Source organism: Suncus etruscus, chromosome X (genome assembly GCF_024139225.1).
Source record: "Suncus etruscus isolate mSunEtr1 chromosome X, mSunEtr1.pri.cur, whole genome shotgun sequence".
NCBI lineage: Eukaryota > Metazoa > Chordata > Mammalia > Eulipotyphla > Soricidae > Suncus > Suncus etruscus.
This window is the reverse complement of record NC_064868.1, coordinates 111,028,195-111,040,559: the sequence shown is the minus strand read 5'-3', so window position 1 is coordinate 111,040,559 and position 12,365 is coordinate 111,028,195. Positions and strand designations below refer to the sequence as shown.

Sequence of the window (12,365 nt, the reverse complement as noted above, 5' to 3'; positions counted from 1 at the left end):
CATACATCAGGAGAGATTGGAAAAAAAAACTTAAAGCAAATGAACAGACAATGGAAAAATTAGTCAAAGAATGGGAACAGATGAAAATAGAAGTCCATGATAAGATCAACAGAAACAACTTAAGAATCATTGGAGTCCCAGAAACCCAGGAAGAAAATTTCAAGGAAGAATCAACGGTCAAGAACATCATTAAAGAGAAACTTCCAGAGCTAAAGAATATATGTGATCAAATCCTGCATGCGCGAAGAGTACCAACCAAAAGAGACCCCAGAAAACCACCCCAAGACACATCCTAGTCACAATGACAAATCCCACAGATAGAGACAGAATTCTGAAAACAGCAAGATGAAAAGGGGAAATTACGTTCAAGCAAGCATCCTTGAGATTTACAGCAGACCTGTCACCAGAAACACTCGATGCCAGAAAGCAGTGGTGGGATATTGTGACAAGACTGAATGAAATGAATGCTTCACCTAGAATACTATACCCAGCAAAACTCACTTTCTGGTTTGACAGAAGAATACATGGTTTCACATACAAAAAACAGCTCAGAAACTTTACAGACACAAAACCAGTCTTAAAAGAAAAAATAAAAGACCTAATTTAAGACAAGACTAACCAAAAGACACACCAAATTTTGATATAAAGATGGCACTAAATCCCAGGACAATTCTTTCTCTCAACGTCAATAGACTAAATGCACCAGTAAAGAGACACAGAGTGGCTAAATGGATCAAAAAACTCAATCCAACCTTCTGCTGCCTACAAGAAAAGCACCTGAATAGTCAGAACAAACATAGACTAAAAATAAAAGGCTGGCGAAAAATTATCCAAGTAAACAACACCCATAAAAAAGCTGGAGTGGCCATACTAATATCAGATAATGCAAACTTTATACTCAGGAAGGTTGTAAGGGACAAAGATGGACATTTTATATTAATAAAGGCGTATGTAGAGCAGGAAAAAATCACTCTCCTAAACATATATGCACCGAATGAGGGGCCAGCAAAATATTTAATAGAACTGTTGACAAATCTGAAAAATAATATCAATAACAACACAATAATTGTGAGGGACCTCAGCACGGCTTTGTCAACACTGGATAGGTCAACCAGACTGAAACCCAACAAGAATATACTAGACCTAAAAAAAAAAAAAAAAAAAAAAAGAATATACTAGACCTGAGGAGAGAAATGGAAGAAAGAGGCCTAGTGGATATATATATGACACTCCATCCCCAGAAACCTGGATACACATTCTTCTCCAATGTACATGGGACATTCCCCAGGATAGATTACATGCTGGCACATAAAAAATACCTCCATAATATCAAAAGGATAGAAATTTTGCAGACTACCTTCGCTGACCACAAGGCTCTGAAATTATTTGTGAATCCCAGGGGGACTCAGAAGAAAAACTTTAACACCTGGAAGTTAAACAGCCTCATACTCAATAACCAGTGGGTCGAGATGAAATCAAGGAGGAAATCAAATGTTCCTGGAAACAAATGACAATAAAGACACAAACTATCAGAAATTATGTGACACAGCAAAAGCAGTACTGAGAGGAAAATTTATAGCTTTGCAAGCACACATCAGGAAGGAAGAAGGAGCTTACCTGAGCAGCTTAATGACACAGCTAATAGAACTAGAAAGTGCTCAACAAAAGTACCCAAAATAGGAAGACAGAAGGAAATAACAAAGCTGAGAGCAGAAATCAACGAAGTGGAAACCCAAAAAACAATCCGAAAGATCAACGAAAGCAGAAGTTGGTTCTTTGAAAAAATAAACAAGATTGATAGACCACTGGCAAACCTAACAAAGAAAGGGAGAGAGAGAAACTTGATAACTCGTATTAGGAATGAAAAAGGAGAGATCACTACTGATATGACAGAGATTCAAAGGGTAATCACAAACTACTTTGAGAAACTCTACGCCACTAAAAATGAGAACCTGGAAGAAATGGATAAATTCTTGGACTCTTAGGATGTAGCATATCTAAACACCCCCATCACCATTGATGAAATGAAAACGGTCATCAAATGTCGGTCAAAAAACGAAAGCCCAGGCCCAGATGGATTCACTAATGAATTCTTTCAAACTTTCCAAGAGGAACTACTACCAATACTGGCAAGACTCTTTCATGAAATTGAACAAACGGAAACATTTCCAAATAGCTTTTATGAAGCCAACATCACCTTGATAGCTAAACCAGACAGAGATGCTACAAAAAAAGAAAATTACAGACCAATATCGCTGATGAATGCAGATACAAAGATCCTCAACAAAATCCTGGCAAATAGGTTTCAATGCCTCATTAAGAAGATCATCCACTATGATCAAGTAGGTTTCATCCCAGGAATGCAAGGATGGTTTAACATCCGTAAATCTATCAACATAATACACAACATCAATAACAAGAAAAATATAAACCACATGATCATATCAATAGATGCAGAGAAAGTATTTGATAAGGTCCAACACCCATTCTTGATCAAAACTCTCTGCAAGATGGGAATGGAAGGAACCTTTCTCAATATAGTTAAGGCCATCTACCACAAGCCAATGGCAAATATTATCCTCAATGGAGAAAAACTAAAAGCCTTCCCTCTGAATTCTGGCACAAGACAAGGCTGTCCTCTCTCACCACTCCTATTCAACATAGCACTGGAATTACTTGCTATAGCGATTAGGCAAGAAAAAGATATCAAGGGAATTCAGATAGGAAAGGAAGAAGTCAAGCTCTCACTGTTTGCAGATGACATGATACTCTACTTAGAAAACCCTAAAGACTCTACCAAAAAGCTTCTAGAAACAATAGACTCATATAGCAAGGTGGCAGGCTACAAAATTAACACATAAAAATCAATGGCCTTTCTATACACCAATACTAATAAGGATGAAATGGACATTAAGAAAACAACCCCATTCACAATAGTGCCACACAAACACAAATATCTTGGAATCAACTTGACTAAAAATGTGAACGACCTATACCATGAAAACTATAAAACTCTGCTCCAAGAAATAAAAGAGGACAAAGGGAATTGGAAACGCATACCCTGCTCATGAATTGGAAGGATTAACATCATCAAAATGGCAATACTCCCCAAGGCATTATACAGATATAATGTGATCCCTCTAAAGATACCCATGACATTCTTCAAAGAAGTGGATCAGGCACTTTTCAAATTTATTTGGAACAATAAACACCCTAGAATAGCTAAAACAATCATTGGGAAAAAGAATATGGGAGGAATTACTTTCCCCAACTTTAAACTGTACTACAAAGCAATAGTTATCAAAACAGCATGATATTGGAATAAGGACAGTCCCTCAGATCAGTGGAATAGGCTTGAATACTCAGAAAATGTTCCCCAGACACACAACATCTAATTTTTGATAAAGGAGCAGGAAATCCTAAATGGAGCAGGGAAAGCCTCTTCAACAAGTGGTGTTGGCACAACTGGATAGCCACTTGCAAAAAATTGAACTTAGACCCCCAGCTAACATCATGTACGAAGGTTAAATCCAAATGGATTAAAGACCTCGATATCAGCCCCAAAACCATAAGATATATAGAACAACACTTAGGCAAAACACTCCAGGACATTACAGGCATCTTCAAGGAGGAAACTGCACTCTCCAATCAAGTGAAAGCAGAGATTAACTGATGGGAATATATTAAGCTGAGAAGCTTCTGCACCTCAAAGGAAATAGTGCCCAGGATTCAAGAGCCACCCGCTGAGTGGGAGTAACTATTCACCCAATACCCATCAGATAAGGGGCTAATCTCCAAAATATACAAGGCACTGACTGAACTTTACAAGAAAAAAGCCTCTAATCCCATCAAAAAATGGGGAGAAGAAATGAACAGACACTTTTACAAAGAAGAAATACAAATGGCCAAAAGACACATGAAAAAGTGCTCCACATCACTAATCATCAGGGAGATGCAAATCAAAACAATGATGAGATACCACCTCACACCCCAGAGAATGGCACACATCACAAAGAATGAGAATAAACAGTGTTGGCGGGGATGTGGAGAGCTAGGAACTCTTATCCACTGCTGGTGTGAATGCAGTCTAGTTCAACCTTTATGGAAAGCGATATGGAGATTCCTCCAAAACCTGGAAATCAAGCTCCTATACGATCCAGCTATACCACTCCTAGGAATATACCCTAGGAACACAAAAATACAATACAAAACCCCCTTCCTTACACCTATATTCATTGCAGCACTATTTACCATAGCAAGACTCTGGAAACAACCAAGATGCCCTTCAACAGAGGAATGGCTAAAGAAACTGTGGTACATATACACAATGGAATATTATGCAGCTGTCAGGAGAGATGAAGTCATGAAATTTTCCTATACATAGATGTACACAGAATCTATTATGCTGAGTGAAATAAGTCAGAGAGAGAGAGAAAAAAAACGCAGAATGGTCTCACTCATCTATGGGTTTTAAGAAAAATGAAAGACATTCTTGCAATAATGATTTTCAGACACAAAAGAGAAAAGAGCTGGAAGTTCCAGCTCACCTCAGGAAGCTCACCACAAAGAGTGATGAGTTTAGTTAGAGAAATAACTACATTTTGAACTGTCCTAATAATGAGAATGTATGAGGGAAATGGAGAGCCTGTTTAGAGTACAGGCGGGGGTCGGGTGGGGAGGAGGGAGACTTGGGACACTGGTGATGGGAATGTTGCACTGGTGATGGGTGGTGTTCTTTACATGACTGAAACCCAAACACAATCATGTATGTGTTTAAATTAAAAAAAAATTAAAAAAAGAAAATCACCATAAAATTGTAATCTTTTTTGATAATTTGAGTTTGTGTAATTCACATAGTGCCTTATACTTTGAATATTTCATTTCCAGAAAACAGATAATTCATAGAATTGAATGTAAAAGCAAGACATATATGGGTATATGAAACCAAATGTTTATTACACTGACAAATCTAAAGGAATCAAACAGGAGAGAATGATGTAAAGAAAGTTCAAGCCTGAGTATATTTAGTTGCTTTGTTTTGCCATCTCTAACCACTGTATTTGCCTTTGGCCCTCCTAGTAGCAAAATGTCATTAATGAAAGGTTAGTTCAGGCTAGAAACAGTATATTAATATCAAGTACATAAATTAAACTGCATCATAAATTTTAAACTAAAACAAACCATACTATTTCCATATACCTTAAGCATTAATTTTCTAGGCATAGATTAATTAATGTTAATTTTAAAAAGTAAATAGAAATATTACCATGCCTATAGTACTCCCCCAAAAAACATACATGATCAACAACTATAAAATAAAAATTTTCTATTGAGAACGATTGAAACAAAATAAACTCCTATAAAATTCTAATCGTATTAAAGATAGGGCTTAGCAATCCAATAATTATCAATATTTGGTTTTCAAAAATTATTTAAGAATAATTCTGATGAAACAATTAAGTTCACTTTTTTTGGGCTGAGTACTGAAATTTTTTTTATATTAACATAATTTTTATTTTGATCATAGTGGCTTACATATTGTTGACAATAATATTTTAGGTACATATTTACATAAAATCAGGGGGGATTCCCATCACCGGTTTGTCTTCCCTACTCCTCCGTTTTTGTCCTACCTCCCATATCCTCTTCCCTCACCCCCAGGGCTGCTAGAATATGTGGTCCCCTCTGTACCTATCCTATTACTCTATTACTTCGTAGTCTTACACCTGTTTGGTCCTGATATGCCTCCCTTATTTACCCCTCTAATTGGGAGGCAGGAGTAGGTATTCCAAGTTATGTGGTTTTGTTTGAAGAGGAGAAAAGTAATAAACTGGGTTAAAAGTCTAATACGCCAAAAATAAGCAGAATTCTTCTAGAGGCTCTCGTCATCGGTTTGAGAGACGAAGGAGAAAAAGAAGGTGAAACACTCCACCACTACAAAAAGAAGTGTCAAATATCTATTAAGGATTCCAACAATAATGCTAAGCACCACAAAAACAAAACAAAACAAACAAACAAAAAAATCACCATGGTCTTGAGATAAGCACCATGGCAGAGCACATAAAGAGGGAAAAGAAGGGACCGGAGAGATAGCATGGAGGCAAGGCGTCTGCCTTTCATGCAGGAGGTCATCGGCTCTAATCTTGGCGCCCCATATGGTCCCTCATGCCTGCCAGGAGCAATCTCTGAGCCTGGAGCCAGGCATAACCCCTGAGCACTGCCGGGTGCTACCCAAAAACCTGAAAAAAAAAGAGGAGAAAAAAAGATAATTATAAGTGGGGGCAACAACTTCAATAATCACACCAAAACAAAGAAATCAACCAAAAATAGATAGGTAAATAAAAATAATAGTAGTACATGAAGATAAAAAGTAATATATGAAAAATAAACAATGTTTTGTGTTTTTTTTCCCCTCCTGCCCAGGCACAGTAAATATTGGGGTCATTCGAAAAGGGATTCACATGGCCTAAGAGACATGGGGTTTCTCCGCCCTTGGAGTATATTGTCATGGGATCAACTATAGACTCTGTTCATGATCCTTTATTCTCCCGGTGGTGCATTTGTGGTGTTTGGGAGACTTCTGCTCCATCCTGGGTGATACAGTCAGTCCTCTGTATCTAGAGATCTCAGTATCTGCACAGTTACAGGGGTGGGACTTATGATGAAGTCAGTCTTTGTGGTTGTAGAAGTTCTGTTCCCTCAGTGTCATTTTAATCCATCTTCTGCGGTTGGTGGTCTTGGTCTTGGCACTAAACCTGGGATGGCACCTAGGATAACGCCTTTCCTTGTGTTTTCAGAAGCCCCATTCCGTTACAGTTGTCTCTGCCAGACTTTTGGAACTGGGGAGAGATACTGAAATTTTTACATGACTCGACTCCCTCTGTACTGAATCTGATTTCAAAAGATATCTTAAAGATAAGTATTTTCAATATATGTAAGTAAGTGAGTAAGATGTTTGGAATGTTGATTCTGTAACATCTATTGTAAATAAGCCAGGTGATACAATATTATGTCAGTTAAATTTAACAATTCAGAACACAATATACTTTTTTTCTTATCCACAACCAGGATGAACTCAGGTTTTGAAACTAGGAAAAAAATGCTTGCTCCCACCTTGACATAAATTCACCTTTATATTAAGCACAAAAAGCTTTTCTTACCATAAACAGAAGAAATTTTCATTTACCCTTTGTAAAATGATATATAGAAATGCAGGACTTGGCAACAGAGAACTTAATCAAAATCCCATGTTGCTTCAGGGTGATTATATGTGAAATGCAATTTCCATTGTATTGAAACCTCCATCCAGTAAATATTTATCTATTCTCAACATTGCAAACATATTTGCAAAGTTTAATTTGTTTGTAGTCAAGGCACCAGAGAAAGAACCTTTGTTTTTCATAAGAAATTTACATATATTTATTCCGTCCACATGAACTACTACTTTGATGTGAAATTTAATGTTAAGTGAATTAAGTGAAACCACCCCAGCAATGGCTCTCATGGCCCAAAACAGAAGAAAATAATAAATAACCATTCAGTTTGATCACTGTACCTTTTTTCTCTGACTTATCAGAAGCTTTTCCTCCAATTGGAGAGTAAGTAGTATCCATGGATTCGGTCCCTCTGTTCCCCTTGCTGATTCCGTTTTCATAGAGCTGTCCTTCGACTGGTTGCAACTGCCAAGTCAGGCCGAATAAATGTACTGCTGCAAGAAAATAAACCATACATGAACTTATTCCAAACCAAGAAGGTTCATAAATAATTGGTTTGTTTGTACCCAAAAATGTCATAACCAATTTCTGTTTAGTTCGGGCAAGAAACCGAGTTTATACCTACCATCACAGATGTAGCTACTTTTCACATTGATGCTGTTAAAATGTGTGTGCTGTCACAGGGACAAGATTAGAAGTTTGAGTATTAGCTAGAAGGCGTCTGAATTTGGCTCTTCTGAGTTATAACCACTTACTGAGCCACAAATTTCTAGTTTGCATATGGAAACTTCAGCACAACCTAGATAACTTAGGAGACCTTTATGGCTCTGATTTGATTCAATTCAGTAAATATTTCCTGAGTGCCTAGTTTGCATAAGGTACTGTGATAGTGGCTACAGATGTTAAAATAGAGATGTCTATTAGGGTAGGAGTTGGAAACAGTACAAGTATAAAATCACTACAATATAGTGCTGGAAAATTGACATGATGGAGATTCAAATTGCTGTCAGTGGATCAAAAAAATACCCAGTGTTGAACAGGGTGCAATAAAATGGGCACTCAGATTCTTAATGAGAGTATTAAAAAAGTCATCTTTTTGGATGGCTATGTGGCACCATTAAAAAAAATAACCCATAAGGGCCTAAGTTAAAGGACAACATGTAGGGTACTTGATTTGAAAATGGCTGATCTGGATTCTATTCCTAGCATCACATTTGGTCCCCTGACCAGTATCAGGAATGATCCCTTAGCAGAGAACCAGGAAGAAGAACTGAGCACAGCTGACTGTGGCACTACGCCTTCTCCTTCTAATACTCTGAAGACTGACTTATGACTTTGGTAACAATTCCATTTCTATGAATTAACTATGTGTACCAAGCTACAAGGTTAGTCATCCTAGCATTTAAAAAGTAATAAAAAGTTATTGATCAATCAAAATAGTCATTAAAAGGAGATTAATTAGATAACTAATAATATAAATAATATGAATTATGTGCTATTAAATAAAGGTGTTGAAGACTACGTACAGAAAATATTTATGATGGACCAAGTGATAAACAAGCTACTTAACTGTATATATAGTATGAATAGTATAATCTATATTATGTCTGCATATCTGTTTGTACATGTACTAATTTCTAAAGAAAATGCTGGAGGAGTATATAACAATATATTAACAATATGAGAGGTTTATAGAGGACTTCAATTTTCTTTGCAATTTACAAACATCACATTACGATGTGATGTGTAATATTGTCTTATGGAGAAAATGAATTTTTGCTTTAAAAATGGGCTCAAGGAATGATGGATTAATATTAGCTGGGTTAATTGGGATTGATTTATAGGGAAAGTGGTATTATAGACAAATCTAAAAACATGTGCAGTGTGTTGACAAGTTATAGAAATTAGAAGGGTGAAGGATAATTTGAACAAAATGTGACTTTGTAAAGCAGAGCATACATATGAAGCAAAGGAATTTGCTGGTTATGGTAGCAGAGATTAATTCTGGAATGCTAGATGAAAGCCATATTTTGAAGGCTATTGGATGTTGTATGTAGATATTTGGATTCAATTTATTATGCATAAAGGAGGCATTGCCAATTCTGAGTAAATGGTTGATATATTGATTTTTCATAAGGAACATTAATATAATAGCAGAAACTACCACAGATGATTCCTAGGAAAAGAAATTATATAACCAATGCATGCTTTATAGAAAGATAAACACAATTGTAATATGTACTACAAAAATTACTTAAAGGTCTAATGATTTAAAGGAAACCAAAATTTTCATTGCCCTATACTAACCTTGGTGAGAATAAAGAAATATTTCAATTAGGGTGGTGAAAGTGGTCATATATAAATATAAAGAAGGCAATTCTTTAAAGAGACATTTTTAAAATGGCATTATCATTTGCAAACATGCTGGATGTGTATGTTTGTTTACCACTACATATTAGTACATAGATGTTGGTTTTCTGGTTTGGGCACAGGAAAAATTAGAGAGAGAAGAGAAACCTAAAGTTGTTCAGATTTTAAACCTGACTAAATTTTTTAAAAATCTAAAATATTAGAACCTAGAACTAGCTATAAATAACTGGCTGGGTATATGTTTGTATGGTAAAAATTAAAAGAAACATGAACTAGATGCTGAATGGTAAAGGTGTTTGTAGGACAGTGTGGTATGATGTAAGGAATATAATAAACTAAATCTTTGAATATGTTAAGTTCCAGACAGATTATCCAGATAGTCATATTCAGCACAGGAAAATTGAGGTTTAAAGTTTAAGACTTTATGGAGATTAAAAAGTGTACAGGGGCTTGTCTGGTTTTGGTCCTCAGAAACTCATGTGATTTCCAGAGCACTGCCAGTAGTGATCCCTACATGCAGAGCCAATAATAAGCCATAACTGTGATTTTGTATGACCCCCAAACTAAAAAAAATGAAAAGTTCTGAAGTAATAGTAAATCTAGATTAATATTACAGAATTATATGTTTACCTAGAGCTGAAATTTTGAGAGTCCCTGAGGAAAAACATGGCTTATTTATAATAAATTAATGACTAGACTAAAAGTTGAGAAAATATTTTCATTTTTATTACAATTTTCAGTATCAACAAAATCATATCCAGACAAGAAAGAAAAGTGAACGCATTTATAAGCAATCTCCTATTTTTTATTGATAAACTGAAAGGGGCTGGATTATAATGTATGTATAAAACTCATATATATATGAAGTAGTGAACAAGAACAGGAAAGCTAGCCAGAAAGTCTATTTAAAAATCACACACACACACCTTTAGTTGAAGTTAGAGAACTATTGTGCAATTTTTCCTTCACATTTTAAGTATTTAATTTGCTTCTACAACTTTACTTGGATAAAGTCCCGTTCTGGCTGATGAACTTCTCTTGCAATAATTGAAAACAATTAAAACCCAAATGCTGGTTTTCTGAAAATGGTTTAGTATAGAATAGTAATTAAGCTATATTACTGACATTTCAGAAATTTCTTCACCAAGACCCAAAGTATGGTTGGTTTAACATATTTGTTCCAGTTAAAGATGTTATTGGTTTTGTAGAATATTTGATCTACTTTTCCACCCAAATAATTAGGATATGATTTTTATTAGGAGCTATATTTAAAATGTGTTAGATCCCTTTAGTTACTGATGTATTTAAGTTTAAATTACTTTATTTAATCACCATGGTTACAAAATTGTTCACAAGCGCACATTTCCTGCCACCAATGTCCCCAATTTCCCTCCCACTCTTCCCTTTGTCTGTGCCAGGGCAGAAAGTTTACTTCTCTCTCTTTCACTCTTTCCTTTTTTTATCCCTTTAGACACGCTGGTTTGTACTACTTTAACGTTTATCACTTTATCTCCTTTCAATCAGTTACTTCTGTGAAATTAGATGGCTTAAAAGGGGCAAAAGCATATAGTTCTCATTTTGAAGATTAAGGGGTATTTTATATTCTTTAAGTCCATTCCCTGAATGCACTCAAAAATGAAAAAATGCATGTAATGAAATCATTTCAAAATAATAATTTAAGGATTAATTTTTCACCATCAAATGAAATAAATTTCTAGTCAATTAAAATGAATAAAGAGGTATGGGTATATTTAGGAAAATAATCTTTAAGTGTGGTGAAGCTTTAGGTTTTTTTAAAAAGCCTTACTAAACCTTTACCAATCAAATAGTGTTTGCAATGCATATTTGTTTGAAATTATAATGAAAATAAAAATTAATCTACTTGCTACAGATTGTGTGTATTATTATTGCATATCAGCCCATCTTTTCTCTCTTCAAGATGTATCTTTCAGAAACTATTGTAACAAAGGAAGTAAAGAAGTGCATTTGGGGGGGTCCGAAGAGATAGCATGGAGGTAGGGCGTTTGCCTTGCATGCAGAAGGACGGTAGTTCAAATCCCAGCATCACAGATAGTTCCCTGAGCCTGCCAGGAATGATTTCTGAGCATAGAGCTAGGAGTGACCCTTCAGGGCTTCCGGGTGTGACCCCAAAACCAAAAAAAAGTGTATTTTTGTGCAGGGTATACTAAGATAAATAAATTAGTCCTATGTTGTATTGCTATTAAAATAATATTTTGTTTACTTTAAGGTAAATAAAAATTATAATGAACTTGGTGATGTCGATACCACTAAAATGATATGGTAGTGCTTTTATATTGAGAATTTATTTATTCACTTATTCAATGAATATTTTCAAGCTATGTGTGAAGCATACAGAAATTGTTAATATACAAGCAAAGCTAATAAAACGAATACTAGTCAGGGCAGCATAGCTAACAATCATTTACCAATATTCATAGTAAATAGAAACAAACAACATAATCTAATATATAGTACGGTAATACGCACATAAGTCATATAAACTTTGTATATATCAACATCATATAATTTATTTTAATATGTAGCTTCTAGTGTTTATATGTATTTATAGTTATACTCTTTAGCCTAATCAAGTTTTAAATACTATACGTGAACTTACTCATAATATAGCTGCCAAAGAACAAAAAGGTATTTTTTATATTGACACAATAAAATTTTCAGTCAATTTGTACAACAAACTGTTTTATAAGATCTAGGAGTAAACAAAATATTTTTTTATAATTTTTTTTATTTAAACACCTT

The 12,365-nt window shown here is 35.1% G+C and overlaps 1 protein-coding gene across 1 annotated transcript in view; it reads right to left on the bottom strand.

Annotated features, from left to right (window-relative positions):
* Nucleotides 1-12,365, bottom strand: part of TENM1 (teneurin transmembrane protein 1) — an 817,501-nt gene that overhangs the window by 410,515 nt on the left and 394,621 nt on the right. The window contains exon 7 of the mRNA XM_049767088.1: nt 7,556-7,708. Coding sequence (XP_049623045.1) covers nt 7,556-7,708 — 153 coding nt within the window. The remainder of the gene's footprint in view (nt 1-7,555; nt 7,709-12,365) is intronic.